Consider the following 14524-nt stretch of genomic DNA (forward strand, 5'->3'; position numbering starts at 1 on the left):
CTGGAGCATCCACTTGAAAATCCAAGTGTTGGTTCCTAATGTGTCTGGTTTCTTGCTCTCAAATCTCCAATGATTCTGTTAGAGGTTAGACAACAATTTATATCAGGATTCAAAACTTAAAATACAGTATTTTAGGATTTAGGTGGTGCTTAGCTAAATGTCGTTCATAGCCCAGGTGTGGAAACCAGGAAAAGAGACATTGGTCAATAAGAGCTACCAAAAATGTAAAACAGTATGGCAACATTGCCTGCGCTTTACACTTAAACACTTGACAGTCACCATGATTATGTACACACATGAGAGAGTTAAGGAAACATGAATGCAGTTAAGAAAAGTTTGTGTGATCATAATTTAGCTACAAGGAAGTATATTTCTAATTTTCCATTTTAAATTTCATGCCAGTTTAAAATAGTTTCAGGTTTTACTTATAATATTTTGTCCTCTGTTATTCCGACAGTTTGACATTTGTTTTTTATTATTTATTATATATTTTTATGTATTCCATATCCACAATTTTATTTGTTTACAACTTCTTTGGAAAAGGTTCCAACATGGTTAATCAGAATTGAGTCGTCTGAGTATTCTGACAATAATGTCAGAATATAGGTTTTAAATTGCCCACTCACAGAAATCACAAAACTTACATTTACATAACCTTATATCAAAAAAGTAAACCAGTTGTTGCATAGGTCAAGAAGTTGGAAAATGAATCATAAAACATCAAGCAAATAAGTGGATCAGTATCTAATAGTAGAATGGGAACACAATCAGCCTTCCATATATCTAGCTTAAATTTACCTTTCAGGGAATACAGATTGTCAAGATATTCTTCATGAGTACTAAATATTCAATAATGCACCTATAAGCATCAAAAGAAAGGAAATCAAGTTTGTACTTTGTGATTTACAGGTTTCTGCAACAAAAGAGAGTGAGAGAAGGTGGAGATGGAGGGAGTGGACATGGGCAGAGGGAGAGAGAGGAAGGGGAGTAGGAGGGAGAGAATCAGAGGGATGGAGAAGCATATCTGAAATAATGGAACTGGTGTTAAATTTTCAGCTCAGTTGAGTAAATTATCAGGCAGAGAATTTGCATATATATAAGATCATAGAATAGACGGTTTGTAAATTAGAATGATGCTAAAATTTAAGTAGTACATTCTCAATGAGCTCTAGTCATTCTTCATTTTCTTTCCCATCTTTACAAACTTTTGATAAATGAATAAGCAGGATTTTATGACAAGGAAAGCTATGACTGCTACACAAGCCACTAGGAATCCAATCACATCCAGAGAGTAGTACTGGTACCCGGTGAGGTTGTATGCAAGAGGCCTCAGATGCTTGGCCCCTTTGTGGCGCATGACAAACTCAATCCAGAAGACGGCTCTGTCCAGAGGCTTCATGGGCTGGTCATTGTGAATGGTTGATAACCACATTGCATTCTCTTTATAGCTGAAAAAGTAAAATGGACATCAGCTTATATAATGAATGAAAAATGCACATGGGTAATTTTTTCTATGGACAGTAAAATAAATTGCACAGACAGAAGGAAAATGAGTTATATTTTGCATTCATGACTAGGAAGACCTTCAAAGGTATATCTGAGCTCCTTGCACATGCAAGAGTAAGCATCTAAAAAGAAAATGGGAAGATAAAATATTCCTGAAGTAGAGTTTGGAGACAGCTAAGCTTTAAATACAAAATATCAAAAAGTGATATTATTTGAGTATATAAAATTTCAGTTACCCATAAGCAATTATTATTAAACTATGTTTTCAAAGCATATACTAGTGTCAGGATGTATAAGTAGAATGCAAGTCCCTCTCAAGACTCAATGGCAGTGCATATCTGTGTAAAGCCGATGAAGATTGCAATGAGATTCCTATGGAGCGCTATCTATGGGCAGTGGTTATTATTACAAAATTGTCCTGGTTCTCATTAATTGCTATGATAACTGTTTCCCATTACTTTTATGTATTTTCATGTCAGTTATCACGTACTCAATGAAATTTTTAAACGTGTACCTTTCTTCTCTCTTACTGTACTGGGAATTTTATTATATATTCTTATTGTAAATTAGATTCACAATACAATTTTGCTATTATTTTTAAATATATATGTTTGCATAAATACATGTGTGTGTGTGTGTGTGTGTGTGTGTGTTATGAGATCTGCTGGAGTTGGAGTTACAGATATTGATAACCACCTGGTGTGGGTGTTGGGAACAGAAAATTTGTCCTGTGCTAGAATGGACTTTATCTTACCCACTCAATCATCTTTCAAGCTTAATTTTTGCTGTGATTGTTGATATTCATTTTTTATTATTGCATTTGTAGAAATAAGAGCTGTAAAATTCCACACTGAAGTATTGTAGGTGCATTTGTTTTTAATACTGAAATAATTTTTGATGAGTGTAAAATAGAGGTAACACAGAGACATTATTCATCAACCCTAATGTCAGTTTGATGTAGCAATTGTAATAATGGTAACTTATTGTCTTACAATTTACAAAGCAAAATGATAGAATTGTATATTTCTTCTCATTAAGTAATCTTCATTTTTAGTATGCATATTATATTTACTTAAAATTTAGCATGCATGACCCCAATAGTCATGCTAACATAGGAAGAGGTCAATCTCACTGATCCCAAATCTACACAAAATTATTATAGGCACTTAAGTAATGCTCAGAGTGGGAGAGAAATAGTCTTTTCCAGGAAAGAAATTCCACTTGGATTTTTTAAAACAAAGAAAAATAATGATGGGCATATTCATTTGCCTCACACTAATATGTTTTCACTATTTGAATTTATCCTAAAACAGATTGCATATTTAAATATTTAACCATACACTTACTTTTATGTTAATATCTTTACTATTTCAATGTAGAAATTACAACTTCCATAAAAGTTATGTATCTCTTTTATAATATTTATGTTTCTCTTTTCTAATGATTTCCTATAGCTTCTAGGAGTAATACATTTGGTACCACCCATAACATTTCATTTTATTTCACTTATTGGCTATTTAACTTTTGCATTATCCATAAAACTCTATTCTGTTAGTTTATTAAAAGAATTGAAAAGAAAAATTGATGAGAGATGGTGGCATACGCCTGTTGGCCAAGTAGTTTTGAGGATGAAATAGAAGGGTTGCACATTTAGGACTTGTCTGATTTACATAAGAAAGTAACATAAAATGTAACATGAAAACTAAACGATAACAAAAACAGAAAAACACTTGACACTGAATCATGATAATATCTTTCTCTGTACCTACAATTACTTTTGCCTTCAGGACAATTCTTACTCTATAGACCTCAGTAAGAAGCACAAAGAATAATAAATAAGTAAATAAACAAACACATAAATAAATAATGAATGCACATTTAAAAAGATTATACTCACAAAGGATTATCTATAACTGCTTCCAGTGCATTGAGCAAATCTAACCGTGTCATTGTTCTGAAATTTAATGCAACAGCTGCTCCTTTGGCCACCATGTAGGCAATGTTATCATGTTGTTCTCCAAACAAAGGAATGCCAATCATAGGGATTCCAAAATGAATTGCCTCATAGACACCATTAGCTCCACCATGAGTTACAAAGGCTTTGGTTTTTGGATGACCTAGAATAAGAGAATTCAGATTAATATTAATTGGCAGCCCTTTTTTACCTTCATATTTTCTTTAAATTAGAAACAAGCTTTTTTTTACATGTCAATTCCTGTTCCCCCTCACTCTTACCCTCTCCTGTTCTCCACCAACCATATTCTATCCCCTTTGTGCTCCTCAGGGTGGATGAGGCCTTTCATGGGAGATCTTCAAAGTCTGCCATATAATTTGGAGCAGGGCCTAGGTTCTCCCCTGTATGTCTAGCCTAATAGAGTATCCCTCTATATAGAATGGGCTCTCAAAATCCATTAATATACTGGGGATAAATACTGAATCACTACCAGAGGCCCCATGAAATGAGACATGTATACTATAAGGAACTGAAACAATATTTTTATATGAATATTATTTTCTTAATAATTAGATTTATCAGTTTAGTTTACAACATGGCTGTAGTTTGCCTTTCATTCTCATCACAAGAAAAACTACATGAAGATTCTTGTACTTCTAACTTCAGTATTAATGTTTTCCTATCTTAGAAAAAGAAGAAGCTACATGTACAGACATATATCTTTCAAATTTATTTGGGACTTGAGACTTAAACTATGAAATACTGGTTTCCAGTTGAACAAATGGAGTACATGGTAGATATGAGAAAATTAGTGTCAAAAAAGATCAAGTATATATCAGAAATTGTTATCTTAAATAAACAGTACATTTACTCAGTTCAACATAAAGGGTATTGAAGTTAACTAGGATATGTTTCCTTTCCAGAGGCTTACCTAGAATGTCATTCTGGGGGAGCCATTTGTAGACTCTGGTATTGGATCCTAAGGTGTCTGGTGTTTTGCCATCAAATCTCCAAAGAACCTGTTAAAGGTTAGTTAATCTTTACTGATGGAGCACAATTTAACATTATAAAAGCTGAACAGGTTATATTTAGGAATTCAAATTCATATGCATATATGTATGTAACAACATTAATTAAAAAATAGATGCTGTGAATTTGAAAGACAGTATGGATATGAGGGGATTTGGGGGAGGAATAAAAAGTAAAGAGTGGCACATTAATAATAATTTATATTTTATAGTACTATATCTTGATAGCTCTATTAGTCTAGTTTTAATATTATATTTTAAATGCCTTACAATTTATGTTTATTCACTTGCTCTATGCTATTTTCAATGAATTTCAAGTTTGTTTTTATTTATTCATGAAAATATCTCATCAGCAATTCTCTCTGGTCTGGAGTTTGAAACAATACCATAATGTTGGCCAATGGGAATATGGAGTCAGTCATCAGACCCATCCTAGGAGTAACCTTCCATAATGTAGTTTTAGCTCATGGTCCAAGAATGGAGTCACATGAGGATAATTCTGAGTGTTTGAGAGAACATTCTATGAAAACAGGACAAGTGTATTGTAACCTAAAATTTTTTCAAAACAATATTTTTTGGAATGTATTTTCATATTCCTTCCAGGTGTAGCTGAGAGGGGTGAGTCTAATCCAGCTAAACCACTACTGCTTGCTACTGTTTTCCAGATAATGATTAACCTGTCCTTTGTGTGCCTCTGTGGTGGTTGGAAAGAAAATGGCCTCCTAAGTTAGTGGCACTATTTGGTCGTGTGGCCATGTTGAAGGAAGTATGCCTCTGTGGAAGAAGTGTTTGAGGTCTTCTCTGCTCAAGCTTCCTTCTGTACACCTTTTAGAAGACTTCCTTCTGGTTATCACAGATTCTCAGCTGCACAATATGCTTGCTGCAGCTCTCCCACACATTAGGGATGTAGCTATCTATCACTGCTTAAATGGAAATTGATATGGAAATATGGACTATGATTTTGGGTCTAATTACATAAAAAATATACAAAATTCCCCTGAACCTTCTGCTAAGTTCTTTGGGAGACTCAATGATGCTATTGAATAACAAGTAAATAGGGAATAAATTCATGCATTATTAAATCAGTTAGATTTTAATAATGCCAGTCAAGTTTTCCATGAATTAATCAAGTCTCAAAGCAAGATAGAAAATGTCATGGACTTTCCAAAGTTGTGTAGAAATGTGGAGATCTATAAAAATCTGCTATAGAAATCTATGCTGTACAAAAACAGATGTTAGCAAAGTGTCCACTTGAAGAAACAATATAAATTGTCCTTGCAATGAGTGAATGCTCAGAATCAATGAGCTCCTGGCTCATGATCTATATGTAAGAAAGTCAAACATTGGGTTAAGAAATGATGGTTTAAATATGATAAGGATTGCAATACATTGCCTAAAAACAATAACAGTGCCAGGCAGCAAATGAGGAATCCTCTAAAGGCCCCACAAAATTAAAGCATTTACAACTAAAATAATATTTATGCCAGATATAGATTGTAATCAGTCTATGTTGAGGGATTCTTGCCTTGGTCCTGTCACTGCTTAACCCCCAAAAGAACACACAGATACTCTATTAGTTACAATGCTGTCAGCCAATGTCCAGGGCTTCTCATTGGCTAGTTAAGTCTTAAGGGTTAATGCATGACTACTAATATATATTTCTATAAGGATTTATCTTTCTGAGGACAGCATCCTAACATGTCCTCTCTTCCCTGAGATTGCATGGTGACTGTCTCGACTACATTTCCCAGAATCCTCCTTCTTCCCTAGTCCCACCGATCTTACTTCCTTATTGGCCAACAGTGTTTTATTCATTAGCCAATAAGAGAGACATATACACAGAAGGAATTCCTCCATTAAACCTATTCATTTCTTACAATCTGTTACTCAAGGAAGTATACCCATTGATAGTCCTTGATCTAAAGTATTGCCATTTCCTCTCTTCATGATCCCTTCAAGTTACACAAAGGATATTGGACACCTATACTGCCTCAAACAGGTGGACTTCCATTGGCTTGCTGTAGTTTATACATGAAAGGAATCATACTTTATACAGGAGCCACTGATGATGATTATATGGGAGCAATTGCAGTCATCATCACAGTGCCTACTAATTGGCCATTTAAAGTGAGAGAAAAAGATTGAAGCTATTATTATTGTCCATATAGTCCCTTCATGGTGAAATATGCCTCCTAAGGGAGGATTCAGTAGTACAAATAAGAGTCTCGCCTTAAGACCTATACTGAAGGGAAATGATAAACCATTATTACATTTAAAAATATGATGAAAATGTTTATAGTATCAATTGATTATAGACCTGATATTTCTGTTATAGCCATGGAAGAATGGCCACCTGAATTGTCTGTTATGGGTGGTAAATTCAAACCTTATAGGATTTGGAAATATGAGCTCTAACAAAATGAAACAGAATGCTAAGGTATTTCAATGTATGAACTGAGAAGGCATAATGGAAGTCCTCCAGCCTTATGTTACTCATGTTATGATAAATTTTTGGGGAAGAGATTTTCTAATGCAAGATCATGCAGAAATATATATTTTCACCTTTAGCACTGCCCATTCTTCACAATTATGGTGGTTGCTAATGGTAAGATTGGGCTTTCGAAATGAAAAGGACTTGAACAATATTACAAACGATTATGAAACCCACATTCCCATGTGGATAAGAACATGAGCATGATTTTGGGATTTTCATAGGAGCCAAAATTCCCTAAAAATGCAGTAACCCTGCCTGGATACCTCAATAGCCTATTTCTAAAAAAAAAGGGTATCGACACTTTATAAGTTGTCAGAAAACCGTGGAGAATGGGCCCATAGAGCCTTCTTTTTCTCCCTGGAATCCTCCTGGTTTCATCATTAAAAAAGAATCTGGCAAAAGAGATGGTTGATTGATTTATGAAATGTTATTGCCACCATGTGGCCAATGGGAGCTTTACAGCCTTGTTAAATACTGGCCTTTTATAGTTTTGCAATTATGAAATACAGCTTTTTATATTATACATATTCTTCCAGATAACAAGCTAATTTTTGTTTTTTCTGATCCTTCATCCAATCAAAAAGAATTGCAGCTCTGATATCGGTGGACTCTGTACCCTCAAGGTGTGACAAAACCCCCTACTGTGTATCATCAGTACAATGCAGGAAAGGTTTCAGAGTATGTGAGGGAGTCCTACCCTAGGGCTTATATGTGTTAAGTTTCAAACCTAGGACAAATTGCTAAGGTGCCTATTTAACTATTCAAAGCCATGTTTTCCCTGTGTCCCTCAGTTCCTACCTGTTACAGGGCTCTCCTGAGTTGCAAAACCTGCCTGTCTTGAACTCTCTGGCCCAGGGGCCTGGGATGCCCTTCCTGATATAATGCAACCATTTTTGGCCTCCTGACTGCTTCACCTGGTTCTCTTCCCTCCTCTCCCTTCTCTGCTGTCCTCACAAGACACAGCTAGGTCTGGTCATTACCTCTCTGGACTCTACCAGATGTCCTTGTCCCTGCCTCTGGTTATCCTCTATCACATATGTATAAAAAACTTTCTCCTCCACCATGCATAAGAGCAATCACGTCCTTCCCTTCCCTTTTATTTCCTTTTTCATTCAATATTACTCATATCTATGATATACTGTTAGTCACTCCCAAAGTGAAAGAGTTACAAACCATATATGACAGAACTCAGGATGTGTTACATAAAATTTGGCTTATTATTACACAGAACAAAGTACAATGATCAGACACTGTGTACACAGCTACTAAGTGCAAAACTGATTCACCAAACAAATGTCCATTAGACAATTTTAAAACACTCAATGCCTTCCAAAAATTATTAGGGACTATTAATTATATACATACCAGTTTGGAAAACCTAATTATGCCCTAACTAATCTATTTAAAAATCTGATAGCAGAGACAGCATTGGTTAGCCCTCAATCTAGGTAATCTATGGGGTATTGGGCAGTATTTATTCCTGGCGTACAAATAGACTGAGTGCCCATCGCACAATGATGGGTGGTCTCTCAACCTGGATTCTTGAAGGAGGGCCTAGACCCTACCATGGATGACATGACAGACTCTGGAGATGCACCTTGGAGGAGGGCCTTACCCTCCCTGAGGATCAGAATGGGACTGGTGGGGAGGGAGGGGGAGGAGGGGCAGGAGAGGGAGTTGGGGTTGACATGTGAAACAAGCTTGTTTCTAACTTAAATAAAAAAGGATGAAAAATAATTTCAATCACTAATACAAACATCTGTATCTAGTAGGTCAGAGTCTCAGATGTAGCCCCTTAGACAATTTCATATATATGTTAAGAAAAATAGTTTAAGTTTTATAATTTTAATATCAAGAAGGCACAACCTTAGCCTTATAAATTATGTAATTATATACAATATAAAAAAACTGAAAATGACCCTAAATGGAGTAAAGGACTTAAACAGTCCACAAATATTACCAGCTGAGACTGAAAAAGAATTAGAATGGCTGGAAAAGGGAATATTAGAAGCACATGTGGACCTAGTGGATCCAAAACTGGACTGTTTTCTTGTTATTTTTGCCATCTAGAGCATACCCCTCTGGAATATTAATGCAGAGAGAAGAAATAATACTAGTATGGTTATTTCTTTAACATGAACAGAATAAAAAACTGAAGACATACATAGAAAAGATCTCTGATTTGATATTAAAAAGTTAAGTTAAGGCTTTTTTAACTGACTGGATGGGACCCAGCAGAGATTATTGTACCTTTATCAAATGAGTAAATTTCCTCCTTATGCTGATGAAGTCAGTCACCTGAAACTTTAGGTTTTGTCGCTTTCAACTTAAGTTCCCTTGGACTCTTCCTTATTTTCACATTTCTTCCTTGAGTGGTAGGAATTTCACTCTGACTGGTTCCAAGTAAGCCCCGTGTTTCCTCATTCATGATGCACAGACATCGCTGTCAGGGAAGCACCCATCTCTGTATTTCCTTTATACATTTCTTACACAAACATTGGCAAGGCAGTCCAGAACATAGTTTTTCTTTTACTGCTCTTTCTCTCAATCCACCAAAACTGTACTTTGGTTGAGAGTGGTGAACCTTGGACTCTCTTCCTTTAAATGGCCCTCTCACTGCACACTGTACAGGCCTACTCCAAAATTAGGATGCAGAGTCATGCTACATTTCAAACTTTTTCAATACCTGCTTACTGTTATTCTTCTAGAAATATTAAATAACCCATTGAAAAAATCGAATGTATGCAGTTACTTTAAATAATCAACAAATAAAAAAGTGCCGTTGAAGAATTTGATTATGTCTATATACTCTTGATAGCAATGTCATCATTATGTCAGCATTTTAGAATGTGTGCACAGTGATCAGAGTGCTTATATCCAAGTCACTCTCAGTCAAAAACACCGTCTGTAGTATTATAGTATATGTTGCGAGTGTGTTTCCAAATACGCTAAGATTAATTTGAGCTTACTTAAAACTTGACCTGTTGCACAGTGATTTCTATAATCACACCTTTAAAGCACATTCACAGACTTAGTGTGCAGTCACCTCCCATGGAGCACTTTATCTCACCTTTTGTGGAATCTGGGCAAGGGCCCATGCAATTGTGTTGGCCTTTGCTTCTGTCATGTTGCTAACCATTGACCCCAGAGAAAACACCACAACACCATGCTCTCCAGAACTCTGGACAAAGTCTTCCATTTCCTGAGAAGAGAATTTGCTTCATGACAAAATACCAATTGTTGAAAAATCACTTATGATATCTTTATGAAATACTAGGAGAATAGAAATTAAAGTGTTCCTAGGAATTTTTAGAACAGTGGTATTAAAATGTACAGAAGACAAAAATGGCAATGTCAAAACTTTGAACTTCACAGGCATCACTATGAAGTGCACTCACACATTGTGCAACAAAAATTCTAAATATTTCCCTCCAGCAAAATTAAAACTCAGGAGTGCAAGCATATTATATGAAATATTCATAAAATTGTAGCTTCATTTGCATGTTTTCATCCTACAGAAAAGGTGATTTTTCCCTTTCTATTTTATTTTTCTCCTGTTATGACTCATTTAAAATTATTAACTAGTGTTTGATGAAATAATATCTAAGACGTGGTGTGTGCATATGTAGTAGTTACCACAAACTTCCTACATTAATAAAATGCTTTGGTCCTTTGTCAAATAATAATAACTGCATGGCAAACATAAACCACATAATGATTTTCTGATATTGTGTATAAATAGGGCATTTTCAGAGAATGACCTCCATAATTTACTGGTTGGAGTGAGGCTATATCAGTATTGCTTCTCTGGATCTCAAAACATTAACTCAGATACAGGTTAATCTTACCCTTTGATGATTGATAATTTCCAAAATAATGAATTTACCTGACTTAATTTCTTTGTATTTTTGCATGTGTTTATAGTGTGCATACATGTGCGCACATGTGACTTTGTGTATGTGTGTGAGAACATGTTCTTGTGTGCTTATGTGAATGTGCTTATGTGCATTTGTATGCATATGTGTGTGCGTGTGTGCATGTGCGAGTGTGTGTGTGTGTGTGTGTTTATATTGGGGTCCTGGTGAGGTTTCCTGCCTTTGTGTTAGCACTGGGTGCCAAAAGTTAAAATCTGATGCCTTGCTCCATCAATCTCACACAGAACACAAATCTGAACATTTTTAATGGATTAGTGGCCAGCAACCTCTCAGTATCACACCTTTATTTCATCCTCAGTATTAATGTCATAGTACTGTGTTGGGACATCCAATTTTTTTTACACGGGTGTTGGGACTCAAACTTATATCCTCATAGCTGCTCGGTAAGGACTTTACCCAAAGGCTAACGGCCCAAGTACCCTAACTGACTTAATTTAATTCACTGATATGAATATTTCTCAGGTCTATCCCATTCATTCCTGAGTTTATTGACCCCCTAGTTAGTGGGATGTTTAATCCCACTTCCAATATATCTCTATCACTGGTAGAAAATTTAATGAAAGATATAAAATCACTTTTACTAGAGATTAAATTAAGTGGAAAAGAGATTTAAAAATGTATTTACCTTAGGCAAGGGTTTAGCAGGTTTGCAGTGGAGTCCTCCTACAAAGTCAACATTTGGTAAGGTTGGGCGAGGAAAATCCAAATCCCAGTAGGAACGAATGAGCCACATTTCTGCTTTGCCTGATGTCTCAGCTAAGGTCGTGTGCCTTCCTAAATTGAGAAAAATGAGCAAATGAGAAACTGAAAAGTTGGCAGGATTGTCACCTAAGTATAAAATAAATATTTTCTTAAAATGATGGAAGAATTTATGTTTGATGTAGAACATGCACTTTAGAATTAATTTTCATTGCTAGGTAATATAATTTACATGTGCAATTGAATTGTGGGTCACATAATATACTTAAATGTCAGCTTGAGTTTATTTTTAAAGTAGACAGTAAGAACTACCTCATGTTCACTCTGTAGTTTGAGATAATAGTTATTGTAATGACCCACTCAGCCACTATATGAATGAACCCATATTTTATTCCTTTTCAAATCTACAAAAGGAACAGTGAAAATATAAATACACTTTCCAGTTTCAAAAGTCACACCATGCTGTGTAGCCTGGCCAGATTTCCCTGAATATTTGTGGTGTGTAGCTAATCCTTTTTCCATGTTTTACCAAAGGAGATGGATAGTTTATGAATGGTTGAATTTATGATTAGTGCTTCTTTTTTATTTCATATTAAGAATTTAATAGCATGCAATCACAGCATTTTTAGAAATTATGATACTAGAAATTTTTGGCCAGTCTTAACAATGGCATATTTTTTTAATTTTATTTTCCAGTTTAAATTTAGATAAGAAACAAGGTTGCTTCACAAGTCAGTTCCAGGTCCCTCTCCCATTCCCCCCTCCCTCCCGAGCCCTCCCCCCCCCGTTATCCCCTCATTTCCCCAGGGAGGGTGAGGCCCTCCATGGGGGTGTGCATAGTCTGTCATTTCATATAGGGCAGGGCCTAGACCCTTCCCCAAGAGTTCGGGGTGAGAGTGCACCTCACATTGTTCTATGGGAGTCCAAAGTCCGTGTGTATACTTGGGATAACAATGGCATATTTTTTAAGTTAAAAAAAAACACAACTTCAAAATGGATAGACTGAGTCCACGCGTACCCAAACATCTGTAGTGTTTAAACAATGGATGCTAGGAAAGTTCACAATAAAGGAATGTGGTGTTAGTAAAAACCACACTTCCATTTTTAAGCCTGTGAACTAAAATAGTATCTTTCAAGCGTAAGGGAATTCTTTAGGGAATACTTTATGATTTATCATTTTGTTTATGTGTGTGTCTGTGTAAGTACATGCTAAGTTTATTCTTTTGACCACAGAGACACAAAAGAGCAGCAGGATCCCTGAAGCTGAAGATACAGGCAAACTTGAATCACTGTACCTGGAAGGGTGCTACTAACAGAACTCAGGCACTCCACATGAAAAGAAAACACTCTTAAAATTTTGAACATTAACATTTTCAGACACCACATTTTTATTTTAAGTAAAGAAGGTGGCCTATGCAAGAGAAAATAATTTCTTCAATGTTATATACATATTAGAATTGTTAAATATGCAATTATTTAATCTACATTAACTAAGATTTGATTAATGAGGTAGTGATTTATTAAAATATATGAAAATTAAAGTAAAATGAGTAAAGAATCACATTGGGAAACTCTTCTTGCATCTCTGTGCAACTATATATCTCACCAGAATGTCCTGTATCAGAACTGCTCAGCTTCTATTTGATTAATAGTATGAGCTTTTACAAGGTTTGTGAGTTTGGTAGTTAATATCATATTACATTAGTTCATGCACAAAAGACAACTCTCACTTTGTATTTCATGGATGTAAGGATAGATTTAAATACTTATGAAATTTTGGTCACTGAGCTACAGATAAGAAACATAACTTACCCAAAGTTTCACTGTAAAACTGATCCCATTTCTTCTCATTAAATGGCTGGAACCAAAAGTCAAAATAAAGCATACATATCATATTTCTTACCCTCTCCATGAATGTCATTTGACCTCCTAATCCTGACAAAATTATAGGTACATAAGAGGGAGGGAATATAAATCCTCCACTGCTCTTTTCCACTTTGTAGCCAGGAGAAAAGCGAAGGCTGTACAGAAAAGGAATGTGGAGCAGTTCAGCTATCAGCTCTCCACAGGGAGCAACAGCATCCGAGACAATGACATCAAACTTGGATTTCTGTAGTTTTGTCATCAGCTGTTTGTTTGAAACTGTGTCTTTACAAAGACTTAGATAACTGTCAGAAATATCCTGAAACAAATTTTCTAACAAAGGCGAGTATGATAAACATATATCACTTGGTAACTCATAAATCCATACATTCACAAGCCTTAGGAAAGACTTATCCAGATCATCTTTACTGAGAGTTGAAGGAAAACTCTCAAACTTTAGGTTAGGTGACTTTTCGGGATCAAGAAAGATGGAGGCTGAAGGTCTCAGAACAGTTACTTCATGTCCTCTCTCTGTAAGCTCATCCAGTATTATCTTTAGATTCAGCCAGTGACTGTATTCCATTGGCCATACCAACACCCTCCCACAATTCGCAGATCTGAAGTAGCAAGTAATCTGCAGTAGGAGTAGCAGAAGAGACTTCCACTGTGCAGGCATCCTGGAAAATCAAATTCCACTGTTCATAGTGTGTTCCCTTCTGGGTGTACTTATCTTAATATTGAACAAGAAAAAAAGCCATGAGTTAAAGTATAACCTGAGTTGGTCAAACCAAATATACTAAATGACCACATTGAACTTGTGAGATAAATGGAGATAGTAAAAACAAATATTAATTATTTCATATTTTTGTACATTTGTTTAATGTCACATGTTTTGTAATGAACCAAACTTAGGAGTTTTAATAACTCTTCTCTTTCTAAGATATTTGAATAATAAAAAGAACACTGATTATCTACAGGTTAGCTGAAATTTCTTCTCAACACAGAAACTAAAATGTAGTTATTACACAGCTTACAATTATTTTAT

At 35.4% G+C, this 14524-nt stretch overlaps 1 protein-coding gene across 1 annotated transcript; it reads right to left on the reverse strand.

Moving 5' to 3' along the window:
- Positions 1 to 508: 508 nt before the first annotated feature.
- Positions 509 to 14155, reverse strand: LOC101843930 (UDP-glucuronosyltransferase 2B17-like). The gene is made up of 6 exons (XM_005068185.4): positions 13429 to 14155; positions 11543 to 11691; positions 10053 to 10184; positions 4392 to 4479; positions 3404 to 3623; positions 509 to 1448 (listed from the first exon to the last, which is right to left on the reverse strand). Exons 1-6 carry the CDS (start codon positions 14153 to 14155, stop codon positions 1169 to 1171), a joined length of 1596 nt encoding a protein of 531 aa, XP_005068242.2. The 3' UTR covers positions 509 to 1168.
- Between the last annotated feature and the right edge of the window lie 369 nt (positions 14156 to 14524).

The sequence above is a fragment of the Mesocricetus auratus genome, unplaced genomic scaffold (genome assembly GCF_017639785.1).
Source record: "Mesocricetus auratus isolate SY011 unplaced genomic scaffold, BCM_Maur_2.0 Super-Scaffold_100006, whole genome shotgun sequence".
In the NCBI taxonomy this organism is placed as follows: Eukaryota; Metazoa; Chordata; class Mammalia; order Rodentia; family Cricetidae; genus Mesocricetus; species Mesocricetus auratus.